Here is a 17,667-nt window from a genome sequence, read left to right as displayed (position 1 = left end):
CCTTCTGAAACGGTCTCATGAGCCAATGGGAAAGCAGGTCCAGGAAACAAAGCTCCCAATCCTGCTGTCCTGGAAAGGAAGGCCCCTCTGTCACTCTCCCTCCGAGGCCTGGCAGGTCCACGTTCACCAGGGACGCAAAGGGCTGATGTGAGCTGCTGTTTTCCTGGGAGTGAGGCTGGAAGGAGCCGTGCCGGGCAGGCGGGAGGGCCCCAGGCTGGTGATGCGGCACGGGGGTCAGGTGAGGTCTTGAACACGAGCAGTGCCTCAGAGTTCCTGCTTCTGCCCCTGACAGGTGTGCCATCGATGATGTTGGGCATGTGGTCCTTGCTCCTCCTCTGGGGTCTGGCGACTCCGTGCCAGGGGCTACTTGAGACAGTGGGCACGCTGGCTCGGATTGACAAAGATGAACTTGGCAAAGGTGAGCCCAAGACGGGCAGTCTGTGAGGGGCCCAGCTGCAGTGTAGACATCCGCATGGTGATGTTAGAGTGGCTGCTTTAAGGAAGTGCTGGAAACAGGCTGTGATTCTCATCTGCTCGGAGAGCTCAGGGGTTAAAATTTGCTTGCAGGCCCCCTTGGGTGATCAGTTGACCTCCTCCGGAGAGGAGGACTGGGTGAGGCCTGTGAGGGCTGTGTCTGCCTCAGGGATGGGGCCGGGTGGGATGGAGGAGGCTGGCGGGCCCAGCTTCTCTGCCCCACGTTTCCAGGGTGGGGGGACTCAACGAGGCATTGCATGCTCTGGGGCCCAATGGCCCAGGGTGACTGTCTCGGGGGTAGAGTAGGGCAGTCATGAACAGGAAACTCTTCAGGGAATCAGCCTGGCCTGCCCCAGCCCTCCCAAGGAGGCCTCTTCTGTCCTCCCTTTCTCTGCAGAGCCAGGCCAGGGGGGCCCAGGAAGAGCAGGGGTCACCTCCTCCATTTTGGTCAAGCCCTGGTGGCTATGTGCTCCCTCCTTTGCTTCTGCCCTTTCTTTTGGTGCTATGAGGTGGCCCAGAGTCAAGGAGCTCTAGTCATACTATTGGCCCCAAACCCAACTTGCTGTATGAGCTTGAGCAAGTCTCTGCCCTCCTCTGGACCCTACTTCCCCTTCTGTAAAATGAACTTCCCCCTTCAATCCTCCCTGCAGCCATCCAGAACTCGCTGGTTGGAGGGCCCATTCTGCAGAACGTGCTGGGCACAGTCACATCTGTGAACCAGGGCCTCCTGGGCTCTGGGGGACTTCTCGGAGGAGGCGGCCTGCTGAGCTATGGAGGGATTTTTGGCGTTGTGGAAGAGCTTTCTGGGTGAGTCTTCACTGTGGCCTCTCAACTGCCCACATGCTATGTGTCCTACAGGAAGGCTGGTCTTTTTTCTTTCTTTCTTTTTTTTTTTTTTTTTTTTTTTTGCTTCAGGGAAGAGAGGAGAAGCTGTCTTCGATTTGTTGGCAGGCAGTGGGGGTGATGTGGGGAGCCCTGTATAGGGAGTCCCAGGGCCTGAGTCAGAAAATAATGAGTCTACTGTGTACCAGGAAACACAGGAATGACAGCATGTCCCTGCGGTTGAGGGTTCCAGTTCCGGGTTGACTTCAGTTATTCACTGTGCGACCTAGGGCAAGTTGCCTAGTCTCTCTGGGCTAATCTAGGTATCTGCACGGCTCCCTCTCACCTCCTTTGGGCGTTTGCTCCAAAGAGCCCTATGCTGACCAGCCCCTCCTTTTCCCCTCCCGTGCCTTCAAGTTCTCCAGAAGATGTATCACTCCCCTGCACCCCCTATCTTTACTGGTTTGTTTCTTGCCTCCCCTGCTAGGTTATAAACCCCAGGAGGGGTAGGGCTTTCGTCTGACCTGTTCATTGCCATATCCCTAATATCATTAATATCATTAATACATAATAGATATTCAAAAAATATTTTTGAATGAATGAATGAAATCACATAATAGCTAATATTTATAACTTAATCACCGCTTAGCCGGGTTTTCTATGTAACCAGCACTGTGCTGAACACTGTAAATTAATTATCCCATGTAATCCAGAAGAGGACTGTTATCAATGGCATTTAACAGGTGAGATTGAGGCCCCTGGCAGTGAGGGGACCTGCCCGAGTTCACCCAGGTAGGGAGTGGTGGGTGGGGGTTCGGGTGTTTAATCACCGGCCCTACGGCCTGCCCCAGGTGGGTAGGAACCATTCCCTCGTTGGTGGTGAATCAGGGGAAGGTCAATCTGGATAGCCAGGAGGAGTTAGTTAGCCGAAGGCAGATGCAGAGTGGAAGGAAAGTCAAAGGAAAAGTGTTCTAGACAGAAGGAACAGCCTGGGCAGAGGCTCAGAAGACAGAGAAAACAATCAGCTGTCTTGAACACACAAAGAGCTGTGTTCAAGAAGCCACCTGAGTTGCACGTGCGTGAGCCTGGAGATAGGAGTAGGGAGACAATGGTCCAGGTCAGAGACTGAACCAGGACTGAGGCCATGAGGATGGGGTGGGGAGATACACTGAGCCTCTAATGAGGATGATATTACATTTATTGAACACATGCTGTACCAGCATCAGTACCCACATCGTGTTACTTGTCTTTGCAACATTTGAGGTGGGTGCTTTTTCGTCCCACCTTCCAGATGAAGAAACTGAGGCCCAGAGAGGTGAAGTCATTGGGCACACAGTTGGATTTATGAGTTACAGATGGGATCTGGGACACCTCCCCGTCCAGAGGGTCTAGGCACCACCTGGTCTGAGATGGCCCAGGCACTAAGGGACTGACACTGGAGGGTGGCTGGGAGTGAGTGGCCCTCCCCCGACTCCTGTCGCCGTCCCAGGCTGAAGATTGAGGAGCTCACACTGCCGAAGGTGTCGCTGAAGCTGCTGCCTGGGTTTGGGGTGCAGCTGAGCCTGCACACCAAGGTGGGCCTGCATGGCTCTGGGTGAGTGCGTCCCGGGGAACCTCTACCCCACTGCTCCCCAGCCCAGTCCACTGCTCCACTGGGGACCCCCACTCTGTTGTCCTGTCACCCCCATCTCACTGACCCCCCCCATTTCCTCCCAGCCTACTTCCTCCCGAAGGGACACCCACCATATTGGATCTCCCCCCTCTCCCCCCCATTTCCCCTCCCGGAGACCTCCATCACACTGTTCTCCAGCAACTTCCATCTCACTTTCCTGGAGACCCCTGCCCCGTGGCTCAGGGCTCACTCGAGGAGGTGGGAGAAGAGGATGCAGGAACATGAAAATGGGGCAGGGAGTGGCAGGAAGGCGTGGGGACCAGCCAGCTCGCTGGGCCCTACTCACTCCTCAGGGCCCTCGCAGCCCCCGGGGGGGGCGTGGCCTGGGCGGGCACTGTCGGGTGGGCGGGGCAGCCTGGCCACGCCCCCAGCAGCGGGTCTCGCAGGACCCTGGGGGGCCTCCTGCAGCTGGCCGCGGAGGTGAACGTGTCGTCGCGGGTGGCTCTGGGCGTGAGCTCTCGGGGCACGCCCACGCTCGTCCTCAAGCGCTGCAGCACGCTCCTGGGCCACATCAGCCTGCTCTCGGGGTGAGTCCGCGGGCTCGAGCCCACGGAGGGCGCCTTCCACGCCTGCACGTGCGGGGGTGTGTGTGTGGGGCTCCTCGAGGGGCTCCTCTCCGGGGCGCACACTGGGGCATCTCCTGGGTCTCCGGCTGGGCGGGTCCTGATACCACCCAGCTTCCTGTCGGTCCGGCCGAGTTCAGCCGGCTTCGCGGACCCGCAGACTGAGGCCCAGCACGGACAGGGGGTACTGCCCAGCTCCTAGCTAGCATCACCCATTCCTGGGCGTCCCCCTTCTCCACCCTGGCCCGAGATCCTGTCGTCCCCTCTCCCAGATAGAGCAGACCCTGGCCATCTCAGTTCCCCAACTCAGTACATCAGAGACCCAGCTCTGCCTGTGACTTGTGTGACCCCAGAGGAGCCTCCTCCTCTGGGCCCGTCTGTATAATGAAGACCTAAATTTGATGATCCAGAAGGCTCTGGCACTTTTACCTCCCTCTCTTTCCCCAACTGTTCGGGACACAGTGGCCCTCCCTACACCTGTGTTGAACCATCACTCCTATGAGACAACTGAGGCCCAAAGAGGGCAAGAGACTTGTCAAAGGTCTCACACAGATTGCAGCAAGGATGGACACGGGCTGGTCTCTGGACTCATCCAAGGCTTTTCCCCAGGGCTCTGAACCCACCCCACACCCCTGGGGCACCTACCCCTCCCCTGCCTCACATTTTGCGCCGCCCCATTAGTTTCTAGATTCCAGGCTGATTCCCACACTGCCAGCCCATCTTTGCTGGGTGGCTGTAGCCGCAAAGGGTAATCAGACAGCTCTGTGTTAGCTCCCATAAATAGGGGGAACCAGGGATGCCTATGTTTCCAGAAGGGCTTTCCAGAGTTTCTAGGTGGGGTCTTTGGGCTCCTTAAATTCCAGTGGCTCCCTCCTGCTCCTCTGGGCTGGAGGAGGCCTTGGAGGAAGTAGAGCCTGGATGGTGTTGGCGACCTGTGGTTGTGGTTCTGTGGTTGCCACCCCTGCTCTCCAGGCTCCCCTAGAATCCAAACAGACTTGAACATCTTCTTCTTATTCATTCAGTCATTCAATCATTCAACAAATGTTCATGAATTCACTCAACAGATATTTATTGAGCCCCCGCTCTAAGCCAGGTCCTGTTCTGGACCCAAATGTCATTTGTCTATAAATGTTGGAGGAGATGCAGGGAACAGACATTTACGGAGCACAGACTGTATACCAGACATGAATACATTCCCACTTAATCTCGGCAGCAACAATTCTTTAAGGTGGGCATTGTACAGATGGGGAAACTGAAGTCATCCCCCTGCTTTCCATGGCAAGACAGAGCCAAGATTTAAACCCAGGTCTCCAAAGCCTGAGTCAACCCCCTCAGCCCCAGGAGAGGAGACAGGAGACATCCAGAGCCCCCAGTGCCCACTCTGCCTTGTCATCCCAGTTGGTGCTGTCCCTGTGTGGTGGCCACACCCTCACACTTCTCTCTCTACCCAGGCTGCTGCCCGCACCGCTCTTTGGGGTCGTAGAGCAGACCCTCTTCAAGGTGCTCCCGGGATTGGTGAGTGTGTGAGTCACAGGCCAGGCATGCCCCTCCCCATGACTGTGCCTCTCCTTCCTCGGCTTTGAGTAAATCTGGGCGCCAGGCAGGATTAGGCTGTTCCTCCCTTCCACGCCCACTGGGTAATCCCATCCTGGCCTGCCCACGAGTCCCCCAGGTGCCTCCGGCAAGTCTGCAGGTGGCAGGACACAATCCATCCCCAGACTTCCGGATCCTGACTTTATAGCTCCAGATGACCTGAGTCCCCTGCTCCCAAATCCAAGCCCCTTTCTTCCTCCCTGCTCTGTCTTTGCCTCCTACATTATTGACTTAATAGTTTTCTTGATGTCTTTATTTTTTAAAGTTTATTTATTAATTTTGAGGGAGAGAAAGAGAGAGCAAGAGGGGGCACAGAGAGAGGGAGAGAGAGAATCCCAAGCAGGCTCCACACCGTCAGCGCAGAGCCCGGCACAGGGCTTGATCCCACAAACCCTGAGATCGTGACCTGAGCCGAAATCAAGAGTTGGACGCTTAACGAACTGAGCCACCCAGGCACCCCTATGGTTTTATTTAAACTAACTTTGAATTAAATTACAGCAGAGCCCTGGGCTTGGCAAACATGTTCAGGAAACTGCATACACATATATTGATACATCAGAAGTTAAATGTGTTATAATTAAGCTGCTCTAGGATGCCTGCTCATGGCCTGCCCCAGCCGTCCTGGTTTCCTCCAGGGGACGTGAGCCACACCTGAGAAAAGCTGGTCTGTCCACAGCCCCCTTTCACTGAGGCCAGTGAGGGGATGGTCTTGCTGGGGTCATACAGCCAGCAAAGGGCGGCCAGACCTCCAGACCCACAGTTCTGGCAGGACCTCTCTTGCGAGTCCTTGTGAGGAATAGCTGTGGGAGCCTGTGGTTGGCAAAACTGGCCTGGGCTTGACAAAGCCAGTCGGGAATGAAGTGCAGGAGGAGGAGGGAAGGTCCCGGCGGCAAGGACCCTGACCCAGGCCCATTTCAGGCGGATTTCAACAAGCGGGAGTGAGTACGTTTAAATCACCGTCCCTAGGGACACCTGGGTGGCTCAGTGGGTTGAGCGTCCGACTTCGGCTCAGGTCATGATCTCGCCGTCCGTGAGTTTGAGCCCCCCTTCAGGCTCTGTGCTGACAGCTCGGAGCCTGGCGCCTGCTTCGGATTCTGTGCCTCCCTCTCTCTCTCTCTGCCCCCAACCCACTCGCCTTCTGTCTCTGTCTCTCAAAAATAAATAAACATTAAAAATAAATAAATAAATAAATAAATCACCACCCCTAACCTGGACAACTGACTGCAAAGCAGGATTTGTGTAGCTCTAAGAGGTTTTAAAAATAAGACTTAGTTACTAGCATTTAGAGATTGGAGGTTTCTCGTAGCAATCCAATTTCTGACTTCTCTGGTGCAGCCAGCCACCCTAGCCGCACAGAGCCTCCTTCCTGCAGGTGACACACGCTGGCACCCAGGAAGGAGTTCCTCCTGCCCGGCCCGGGCCCTCTGGTCTCCTCCTCCTGTTTCTGTGACACGCCTGACCCCAGAAGCCCTGGAGTTGGAGGCCCTGAGTGTAATGAAAAGGCAGCCATCTCTTGTCTCTCTGTGACCTTCTTGTCTCTCTGGGACCTTGGGCCAGTCACCTTTCTTCTCCTGTCCCAGCTGTAGAATGAAGGGGCTGGACTGGGTCACTCTGGGGTTCCTGCTCTGGTGGACTCAGATTCTATGACTTCCAGACCTGGGATTCTGGAAGCCACACCACTGTCTCTCTGTCCTCAGAGCCCAGCGAACACACAGTGGTGTTGTGTGTGCAGTAGATGCCCCAGGGCACAGGCCTGACTCTCTGGGGCTGCCCCCCCCCTCAGTGTCTGAATCCTAGGTTGCCCAGTGCCCCCCCGGATAGCGGGAGGGGCCCGAGACCTCAGAGGGGGCAGCTGCCTTTGCTCACAGTAGAGGGCTCTGTCCCCACACCCCAGCTGGCCTCTGAACAGTGCCTCCCCTGTTCCTCCGGCATCCTTCGAAGTTTTCTGAGGGGGCCCATGGAACTGGCCCTCTGTACCACCCCCTGCCCCTTCGGACACTTCAGGCTCCAGTCCCCCCCTTGCCTCCCGCCCGTGTGTCCCCCAATCTGTCTCACGTTCTGACTTGCCTTGGTCCCCAGGACCACAGAGCAAATCATCTAGAGAAAATGTAGCCTGTCCCCTGCACTGGGCTGGGGCCACTTCGATTTTCCTGTAACACTTGTCTCTTCCGGACACAGCTGTGCCCCATGGTGGACAGTGTGCTGGGCGTGGTGAATGAGCTCCTGGGGACTGCGCTGAGTAAGCAGGGGCCCAACCCCCTCCCCCTTGCCTCTTCTCCTACCCCTCCCTCCTATCACCCGGGTGGGTGGGGGTACCAAGGGAAACAGGAAGGGGCAGAATTCCGGGACCTTTCACTCCCTCCTCAGACTGATGAGGCCGCCACATGGAAGAGGTCTAATGGTGGGGTTCCGGGCCGAGGCCAGTTCAGCAGGGCTTAGAGGCCCTGAGCCACCCAGGCCTCTCCCTGCCAGGGGCTGCAGGCCACTTGTCCACACTGATGGTGTGTTTGGCACCGTCCGGAGCACGAGGCAGATATTATTATCTGGACAGACCAGATGACTGAGGCCCAGAGCTTAATTTAAGTCAGGAACCCAAAGTCCCACAGCCACAGTGGTCCCCAGTCTCCCTGAGCCTTATGGAGACAGGGATGCCTTTGAAAAATACCAAATGGCAGAACCAGGATAAGGAGAGAGAATTAGGGGCACCTCTGTCTCTATATGTGGCGTTGTGTGACCTTGAGCTGGTGACTTCTCTGCCTGAGCCTCAGTTTCTTTATCTATAAAATGGGGACGACCATAGTGTTCAAGTGAATGCTTAGTGGAAGGCCAGGCACTCAATAAATAGTAGTTGGGCCTATTGTTATTGGGGGCTGGACTCACGGCGTCTTTCTCCCTCCTCCCCTCCCCATACAGGCCTGGTGCCCATTGGGGCTCTTGGGTCCGTGGAATTTACTCTGGCCACGCTGCCTCTTATCTCTAACCAGTACATAGAGTTGGATATCAACGTGAGTCCCCGCCAAGGCCCTGCCCACAGCCGGGGTGTGCTGGGGCGCTGGCAGAGGCTGGGTAGGGGATGCTGGCTCAGAGCGAGGTGGATAAGCCATTCTGTCTCCTCCCATACAGCCCATCGTGAAAAGCGTAGCCGGTGACATCATCGACTTCCCCAAGCCCCCGAAACCCATCAAGGTGCCCCCCAAGGATGACCACACATCTCAGGTGGTTGTGCCTCTGTACCTCTTCAACACTGTGTTTGGGCTTCTGCAGGCCAACGGTGCCCTCGACATAGACATCACCCCCGAGCTGGTAAGTGTGGCTCCCTGTCCCACTATGGCTTGGCAGTGCTAGTGATGAGCTAGCCCCATCATCACTGGTCAACCTTGACTAGCCCTCTTCTCTATAGTTGGAGAGGGCTGGACAATTTATGGCATGCATGTGCCCACTCTTGTCCTTGTGGCAGGCATCGCTAATCGATAATGGCCCTCTGCTTGGCTAAATCTGAATGAGACCTCTGAATCCTTCTCAGTGTGGCACTCCAGGAAGTGACCTTCGATTGGTCAGAACTGGCATATGAAATGTAGCTAGTTTTTCATCCCTGTACTTTATGAGTTCTTCTGGAGTCAGAGCCCGATTTTATACTAAAGTGTGAGTGGCTCACATTTCCACTGCTTTCTCAAGAGCAGAGTTGAGTTGGAAAAAAGAAAACTAGGGCTGGATTATACCAAAGGTCACTCAGACATTTGTTCTAAAGCTTCTCGGACCTCTCTGCTTCCATTCTGGCCCTTTTCATACCCTCACGGATGTCTGGAAGGCCTAATCCCCAGGAGCCCCACCCAGAGACATTTTTCTTGGTCTCACCCTTTCCAAAGGCAGTGAGTCTGAGCCACCTGGGGCCCTTGCCTGCAGCTCAGGCTGAAGGGAGCAAGGGTTGATCACTCACTTCCTGAAGGTAGGGGTCCAGAGAGCACTGTCAAGGCCTGTGGGAGGTGGGAATAGGGCCCTGAGCCGGGAGCCAGGTGTCTTCTAGCTGGGGGGAGGAGACTGGGAAGGCCAGGGAGAGACCGAGTGTGAAAATGTGTGTGTCCTAGCAGCTTGTGGGTGTGCATGGGTGGCAGGAGAAAGGGACCATAGTGGCTATGTCCTGGTGCTGTCCTCCCCTGTGGGAGATAGCTGTGTGTTGGGTAAGTGTCTTGGAATCCTCTGGTCAGGAGAGAACGTGTGTGTATATTTATCCTGTGTGAACAGGCATGTTCTGAGAAGTAGGCACGTGTAGTTCAGGGACCTCAACCATCAGGGCTGGGGGCGCTGGGCCATTATCAGTGAAAGCCTGCCTGATGGGACTGTAGTGAACGAGGGAGTCTGTGCCTGCCTGCCACTCCGCTTCCCCAAGGGGATGGGGTACAGGCCCGGTGTGACCAGGTTTTCCAAATTTTTAGCCAGAGCCTGGCACATTTATATGAAATTTCTTGATTTGTTAACACTGGAAGCAAACTCATCATTTTTGAAAATACTGTTTGGATAAAGGGCAGAAATGTCTGGGACAAGATCCCTGGACCTTCAGATTGTGAGCTCTGGCAGAGGAGTTTAAAAATTCTGGAGTTAGCCTGCCCAGGTCAAATCCTGCAGTACGACTCCCCAGCTTATGACCTTGGGCAGGAGCATCAGGCTTCCCGTCTGTAAAATGGGAGTAATCATAGCACCTACCTCTCTGAGTTAATGTCATAGATGCGGAAATGAGCAAAGGCACACAAAACCCTTAGCGTGTGCCTGGCAAGTAGTAAACACTCATCGTTGGCCAATAGGAGGAACATGAGTGTGTGTAAGGTTGTGTGTGCGTAATTGGCAGGGGTGGGGTGGGGTGTGGGCAAAACAGCTTTGTGTGTGCTCAAGAATTCCTGTCTTGTCTCTGTATTCACCCTACACCCCATTTGGTCTTGGGTCCAGGTTCCCAGCAACGTGCCATTGACAACGACAGACCTGGCAGCTTTGGTCCCCGAGGTGAGTGACCCTCTCATGGGCTTTGATCCTTGTAGCTCTTTCCCGATGAGCCTGAATGAACTCCAGAATCTTTCCCAATACAGCTCTCCAGACAGCTGCAATTGAATGTTGAGTCCAAATCCCCACTCAAGTTTGAATCCCTTACACTTAAACTTTCCTGACAGCAGAGTTTTGCTTGGAGAGGAAAGGATCAGAGTTTAACTGCCCAGAAGTCAGCTGGGTATTTGTCCTCTCCCTGACAGAGGACAGGAGATTCTTCCCCTCTTTCCACCTGCCCAGCTTCATCCTGGTCTCGGTCTTCTCTGCCCCCAGGGAGAAGACTCTGGGTGCTGGCCTGGAGGAGGGAAGGAAAAGGAGAGGACTCGGCAGGGGGGTTTGACTAGTGCACATCAATCAGTGTGTGGCTTCAGGGCCTGGCTTCAGCTTTCCTGACTGTTCCACTAGGGCTGGACCAGCCACTTGCTAGCCGTGGGCATCTGAACTCATACTGAAGTTGAAATGACTCCTGCAAGGTCCTTATGTAATAGCAGATTCTGATAGAGGTGGGGGTGAGGCCCAGAAGGTTTCCACTGGGGAAGATCGACGGGGCAGCGGAGTTTGGAGACACAGAGGACAAATTGAACTCTTGGTGGTGGTGATTCAGATCAGCCTTGGTGGATGTCGTAGAAAAGGGCACAGGAGTCTTAGGCAAAGGGAGAGATGGGGCTAGACATTCAGAAGAACCTCCTGAGAGCAGGAGTTGTAAGATGGAGAAGACTTGGGGAGGCAGAAGTGGCAGGAATGGGGACCCATGCCTGCAGTAAGCCGGGCCACGTCCCTCCAGCTCGGGGAGGCTGGGCCTGTCTCGGGAGGTTGTAGCCTGTGTTCTCACAGCGTCAGAGCCCCATGGCCCCCGCTCTCAATCTGGTTCCGTGGCTTCAGAACATAAGGATGGAATCTGGTGACTCCCTGTCCTTATGACCCTGCGACTCTGGGAGTCTGGGCTTGGATTGGTCCCCAGATCCCAGTATTCAAGTGATTCTAAGCTTCTGTGATTCCGTGGTTCCCAGCACTTCTATCATTCTATGACGTCATGATTATGAAACTTGGACTCTCCTGAGTGTGTGATTCATACAGTCAGTCAACTACCATTCACTGAGAACCTACTAAGTCCCAGGCCCCGTGCTAGGTACTGGGCACACAGACGGAGCAAAAGACAAAAAGCAGACAAAAGGCCTCTGCTTCAGGAGCTGCCGTCCTGGTGGGGGTGACAGACAAATGAATAGGTAGAATATACATAGCATCAGAAGGTGGAAGAGAATGGGGCAGTGAAGGCAGATTAGGAAGGTGGGGATAGTGCTTTTAAACAGGGTGCTCTGCAAAGGCCTCACCGAGGTGACATTTGACCAGTAGGCTGAAGGAGCTGAGGGAGGGAAGCACGCAAGTACCTGGGGGAGACATTTCCAGCAGAGGAAACAGCAAGTGCAAAGGCCCTGAGGTAGGAGTATACCTAGCAGGTTGGAGGGACAGCAGAGTGGCCAGTGAGTCTGGAGAGGAGAACGAGGGGCCAGTGGTTGGAGGTGAGATGGAGAGGAGGGCAGAGGACGGGTCATGTAGAGCCTGTGGCTCTTGCAGGGATTTTGACTGCGAGGTGGGAGTCTGATTCAGCTGTCCCATGGGTTGACGTCTCCCCACTTGAATGTTAGCCTCAGAGGGCCGGGAGCAAGACAGTCTGGTTCAGGCTATAACCTTAGCACCCAGCATGGTGCCCAGGGCCCATTAGGTGCTCAGTGAGTGTTTGTTGACTGATTCTATTATCGGGGCATTGAAGCTGCCCTCGTGCCCCCTGCCCGGCCCCTGCCTCTCTCCAGGCCCTGGGAAAGTTGCCCCCGGGCCAGCAGCTCCTGCTTTTGATACGGGTGAAAGAGGCAGCCTTGGTCACTCTCCAGAACAAGAAGGCCACAGTGTCTATCCCAGCTAACATCCGTGTGCTGTCCTACCGCCCTAAAGGGACCCCTGAAGCCCTCTTCGAGCTGAATGCGGTGAGTGCCCGAGGGGGCCTGGCACCGGGGTTCTGAGCAGGGCTGCCCTCTCCGGGATGCTGGGGGGCCTTCCCCCTGATTTCAGAGTGGGATGCCCTGCGTGGCGCAGCACAGGAAGTGCCCCCTGCCATTGTCATCGTCTGGACCAAGCCCCAGCGCCCGCTTAGACTCCTGCCTGCTCCCGTCACACATCTGTCCTGGCCCGAGTCCCGTCCGCTCTGCTTTCCTCGGATCTCAGGAGAGACTCCCCATGTCCTCAGCCTCTGTGTGCTCAGACGTCTCTCTGGTGACCCTCGGGCTTCCTCCCGGCCCTCCACCTCTGCTAGTTTTCCCCAAGGCACCTTGGGGCAGAGGCAGGTCCCTCCCCTGCTCACTCTCTGCCCTGCCCCCCCAGGACCAAGCACCTTCGCCTGGCACTCAGTGCCCTCCTGCCTCATCCTCTGCCTTTCCTTCTCCCGAAGCCGCAGTTACTCGGGGCCGCCAGGTGCCAGCTCCCCACCTTTGTCGGGCAGGGTCCACCACCTGCAGTGCCGTCCCCTCCCCCCACACTTGGCTTCATCTTTCAAGATTCAGTTCAGGTGTCACCTCGCTGGGGACACCTTTCCTCGCTGTGGGCTGGATTGAGGGTCTCTCCAGGCTCCTGGAGGCCCCGAGCTTCCTCTCATACAACGTCAGTCACTCTCAGTCCTCCGGTTTTTGAACACCAGAACCTTCAAGTTACCTCCTCAGAGCCCAGCACGGGCCCTAACACACAAGAGGGCCGTAGCAAGGATTTGTGGAGGGAACGGGTGGGTCCCTTGTTGGCCCAAGGGGACCTGCCCTCAAGCTCCTCCTGCTGAATTCATGGGTAACCTCCACCTGCTTTCCCCATGCAGGTTTTGACTTTAAATGCCCAGCTGGCCCCCTCGGCTACCAAGCTGCACCTCTCGCTGTCCCTGGAACGGTAACATTGGGTCCTGGGCCTTGTCTTTGGGAACAAGAATGAGGGCGCTAGAACCGCCTCCCATTCACTGAGCATCAACTAAGTTACCAGCATCTTCCTTGCCTCCAGGACCTGCCAGGGAGGGGTCGGTGTTAGCCCATTTTACAGATGAGACAATAGGGGCTCAGGGAAGCAGGATCCGGAGCAGGCTTCTTCCATCGCACCTGCTCCAAATCTGACCCTGGGAGATGCACCTGCTGCCAGGACACGGAGTCTGAACTTCCGAGTGATCAGCCGCAGAGGCTAGCCACAGAGATGGCTGTGCCGTGCTTTGTTATTCATGCAGACTGCGTACTTCTCTCAAGGGCCCACCCCCGTGGTAACTAGGCCCCATGGTAATCACAAGAGCCGAGACAGCGATGTTGATGGCAGTCCTTCCCGACACACGCCCAGCACTTTACAGTCGGCAAAGCCCAGGCTCACACAGTGGGTTGTCCCCAGAAGCAGGTCTGCGGTCTGGGCCTCCGCTCTCCAGGCCCAGTGCTGTCACGTTGGCCTGAGGCCTGGGGACCTGCCTGTCCCTCCTCTGGGTGCGGGGGATTTCCCAGGGGCCTCTGGGATCTGCCTGTCCTGAACCGTAGGCCCCCAGTGCTCACCTGACCCCACGTTAGTGTCCCCTGCACCCCCCTGCAAGGCTCCGTTACCACCATTTCCAACCTTGCCCACTGCCTGGGTTTGCCTCCCCTTCCTGGTGGCAGTTCATGCCTCAGGCTTCAGGAAATAGAGGCGTGCATCCGGGCTCTGGCCCTGGCCCTGCATTTGGGTCAGCTGGGATCCGTCGGTGCTGCTGTCTTTAGTGCTCGTGTGCTGGATGCGGGGAACCCTGTGCCCAGAGCTTGGTCTGTGAGAGGGCCACTGCTTAGAGAGGTTCAGCCACTGGCCCGGGGCCAGCTGGGAGTGACACCAAGGCTCCAGGGCCAGAGCATCAGAGGGGGCAGTCATGATATCTCAGAAGGAAGTTAGATCCCTTCAGGCCCATTTTACAGGTGAGAAAACTGAGTGTCTGAGTCGAGGCCGGATAGAGGCAGAGTTGGAGCTGTCACCCTGTTTCCTGATCCTGGAGAGCTAGGAGTGGGGTGCACTGGGGGTGTGGTGGACGGCGGGGCCCCCCAACACCTCTCTTCTCTCCGCCAGGCTTCGTGTCAAACTGGCCTCCTCCTTTGCCCACGCCTTTGATGTAAGTTGCTGGAAGAGTGAGCAGCTTGCCAGTGGTGAGGGTCTGCAAGTGGGGGGTGGAAAGGGGCAGGATGTCACAGTCGTACGACTGAGCTGGCCTCAGTCTGGGTTCTGCCCCAGCAAGCCAGAGTGGCCAAACGTCAGAGCAGGTGTGCATGTGCGTGTATGTGTGTGTGAAAGAGTCATCGTCTTAGGAAGGTGAATCTCATCGTCTTGCCAAGTCTTGGAAGCTCACAAATCGTAAACATCCAGAATCTCACAAGGGTTCAAAATTCTGGAACTTTGCACAAGTAATAATGTTCCGGAACTCAGTTCTAGCGCTTCAGAGCCCCAGAGAGCCCGTAGTGTCCTGCTTCTCAGAGTTCTGAGGTCCCAGAGTCTCTCAATGGTCTCAGGTTCTAGAACATTCTAAGGGCCCCTAAATGAATAAGAATCTAAGAGCAGACCGCTCAAAGTTCTACTGGAGCTGGACATGGGAGCTGGGCATGTTTTCTGCTCTCTTTCGCAGGCACTGCCCCTTCCAGGCCCCACAGACCCTTCCTCTAGGAAGGCAACTTTTCCAAGCTCATGGGGCCTGCGTGAAGCTGTCCTAAATCAGAGTCCCCTTTGGGGTCATTGACAGCCACCCCAGTGGGCCCTGTGCCCACCAGGAACTGTGTCCTCAGGCTTTGGGGAGGCTCAGAAGCTGGGCCTCTGGATTCCCTCCCTGGGGAGGGGCGTGCTGCTCCCTGTGAAGCCACACCTCCCAGCCGTCCCTGTGCTCTGTTGCAGGCATCCCATTTAGAAGAATGGCTCAGTGATGTGGTCCGGGTGGCCTATGTGCCGAAGCTCAATGGTATGGGGGGACTTTGCTATCTTCTTGGAAACGTGGAGTGTCTGAACTCAGGATTGTTCATTGCTCTGATAGAGACACTGAGGCTGGAGGGGGGTTGATCCCCATTTCCAAGATGCAGAAACTGAGGCACCAGTGTTCCATTTCAAACCACATCGATTAGTACCTCCATCACACCAGACCCCGGGCCCTGAGAACTATCTGACCAGTGTCCTGTCCTCAAGCTCACAATCCAGAGGGAAATAGTCATATAAACGAATGACTAGAATATGGACTCAGGGGCTTTTGCGTGGCTCAGTCAGTGAAGGGTCCGACTTCGGCTCATGTCATGATCTCACCGTCCGTGAGTTCGAGCCCCACGTTGGGCTCTGTGCTGACAGCTCAGAGCCTGGAGCCTGCTTCAGATTCTGTGTCTCCCCCTGTCTGCCCCTCCCCTGCTCCCATTCTGTCTCTCTCTCTCAAAAATAAATAAACATTTAAAGAATTAAAAAAAAAAAGAATATAGATGACTCAGAGTGTGCAGGGGGCTGACAGAACCTGAGGGGAGACTCTGATGATATAGATACAGAAAAGGAGCGCTTTTGTTTGGGTTTAGTAGGATGGGTATGAGTCCGCCAACAAGGGAAACTGAGTCCCCAAGAACAGAAATGGCTGGCCTAAGGAAACTGGTCCCAGCCTCCACGTACCTTTGCTTTTAACCATTTTCTTTTCTCAGTGGACCTGGATGTTGGAATTCCCCTGCCTAAGGTTCTCAATGTCAATTTTGCCACTGCAGCCCTGGAGATCATAGAGGTGAGCCTCCCGTACAGGTGTGGCCTCGCCAGGCCTTCATCTTGTCTCTGGAGAGCCTCACTTAAAACTCCTGACACTGTCCGTCGGTCACAGGGTCCTTTCCTGTTGAATTCAGACACATGTCTGACCTATAGAATGGACTCTCAGATTCGCTCCCAGAACCACAGCTCTGCTGCCCCAGGGGTGGCAAATACATGTCCTGTCTCTCCTTGACCCTGTGCCTGTGGCAGGCACGGCTAGTAGGTCATGACAGTTTTTTTTTTTCTTGCTCGATAGCAACATGGCCTCACAATCCTTTTCAGTGTTGAGTCTTGGAATGGCTGTGGGAGGTGGGAAGAGCCAGGAGTTATGGATCCATTTCTCAGATGAGGATCAGAGATAAAGGAGGCCAAATTTCTGGCCCAAGGCCACGCAGGAAATTAGCAGGAGAAATGTCCCGTGAACTTGGGTCTCTTGACTTAAGTTCGAAAGTCAGTGACCTCTTCCGCACTGGATGTCATTCATTCATTCATTCATTCGTTCGCTCATTCATCCCGTTCCTGAGTGCCTGCTGTGCTCCAGGTTCAGTGCTAACTCCAGGGCGCGGGGCCAAGGGGAGAATTAGGAGGACGACACAGAGGTGGCTGCAGGGATGGAGGGCATGGCAGGGGTCTTGGGCACAAGGACCCAGATGATGTAATTGAGAACCATCGCTCCTTGCAGAACGCTGTTGTGCTGACCGTGGCATCCTGAAGCTGAGAGACGGCCACCTTCCCTCCCCGTTCACTGCCAGAGTCTGTACACCTGCCCACTCTGCCTCAGTTTCCCTCCCAGCCTCTAGCCTGTGTCGGTGACAGTATTAGTGTCCCTTACCCACCCAGGACCACCCAGGTGCTCTGGCCCTGCAGCTCTGCCCCCGGCCTGGGGTGGGGACTACAGGGCTGGCCACAGGACTCCGCTTCGAAGAGAGCTCTGGCCTCAGGGGAGAGTTGTGAGCTTTCAATAAACCACTCCTCTATCTCAGTACCTCCCGGCTGGTTTGTTCCCCAGTCACACAGGGGCTGCCTTGGCCTCCGTTTCTGGACCCTCTCCAGCTCCAGTCCAGGGCTCCTGGGAGGTGAGGGACTTGGGGCCTGGTCTTTGTAGCTTTGCGTCCCAGACTTACCCGGTTGGCCTGGGAAGGCTCTGTGTCTTGTCCTGCCTTCCTTCACCTCTGCCTGGAGCTCCGCCTGTCCCCTCCCCTCTCCTCTACTCCCCTCCCCACTGTTTTTCAGGACCTGTCTTTCACCCTGTCTCTCTGAGCTGTCTGATTCTGCGTCTGTCTGTCTCTGTGTCTCTGAGACAGAATGGGACTTCTCTCTGAGCCAAAGGGTGAATAGGAGTCCTCTAGGGAGAAAAGGAGCCAGCATTCCAGGAAGCAAGGGTGACCTGGTCCTGCCCTGGAGGGATCCCTACTGTCTGCACATTGGCGGTGGACTTACCTGGGGACAGAACAAAGCTACACTAAATGCTCATAGTGCGGATGGGGAAACTGTTGGCGGACCCCAGACCATACAGCGGCAGAGTTGGGGTGGGAAACTGGGGGTCCCGCCTCGGTCCTGGCTCCTCCCCGTTGCTCAGGATGGGCCTCCTGGGTCCTGGGGAATGGCCTCAAGTTGGCATTTATGGTTGGGCTCAAGGTGCCAATAAAGTTTTGGGAAGTGACACAGGATCTGGGGAGACAGAAGAGTTGGAGCCCATCTCAAAGTTTGTCCACCATAGGAATG

At 55.7% G+C, this 17,667-nt stretch overlaps 1 protein-coding gene across 1 annotated transcript; it reads left to right on the top strand.

Annotated features, from left to right (window-relative positions):
- Nucleotides 1–300: 300 nt before the first annotated feature.
- BPIFB3 (BPI fold containing family B member 3) lies at nt 301–16,654 on the top strand. Its single transcript, XM_030308977.1, has 15 exons — nt 301–418; nt 1,125–1,281; nt 2,786–2,890; nt 3,355–3,495; nt 4,983–5,046; nt 7,303–7,363; nt 8,038–8,129; nt 8,248–8,427; nt 10,066–10,119; nt 11,970–12,140; nt 13,016–13,083; nt 14,257–14,299; nt 15,070–15,133; nt 15,846–15,922; nt 16,625–16,654. Exons 1-15 carry the CDS (start codon nt 304–306, stop codon nt 16,652–16,654), a joined length of 1,422 nt encoding a protein of 473 aa, XP_030164837.1. The 5' UTR covers nt 301–303.
- Nucleotides 16,655–17,667: the final 1,013 nt, after the last annotated feature.

Source organism: Lynx canadensis, chromosome A3, assembly GCF_007474595.2.
Source record: "Lynx canadensis isolate LIC74 chromosome A3, mLynCan4.pri.v2, whole genome shotgun sequence".
NCBI lineage: Eukaryota > Metazoa > Chordata > Mammalia > Carnivora > Felidae > Lynx > Lynx canadensis.
The sequence above is the reverse complement of the archived record's forward strand: the minus strand, read 5'-3'. Positions and strand labels throughout refer to the sequence as shown.

Excerpts from the sequence above, each read along its gene's own strand:
- BPIFB3 (XM_030308977.1), top strand. The coding sequence starts at position 304 with ATGATGTTGGGCATGTGGTCCTTGCTCCTCCTCTGGGGTCTGGCGACT. Across the intron at positions 2,891-3,354 it reads GTGGGCCTGCATGGCTCTGG|GACCCTGGGGGGCCTCCTGC; the intron begins GTGAGTGCGTCC and ends CGGGTCTCGCAG. Across the intron at positions 8,130-8,247 it reads ACATAGAGTTGGATATCAAC|CCCATCGTGAAAAGCGTAGC; the intron begins GTGAGTCCCCGC and ends CCTCCCATACAG.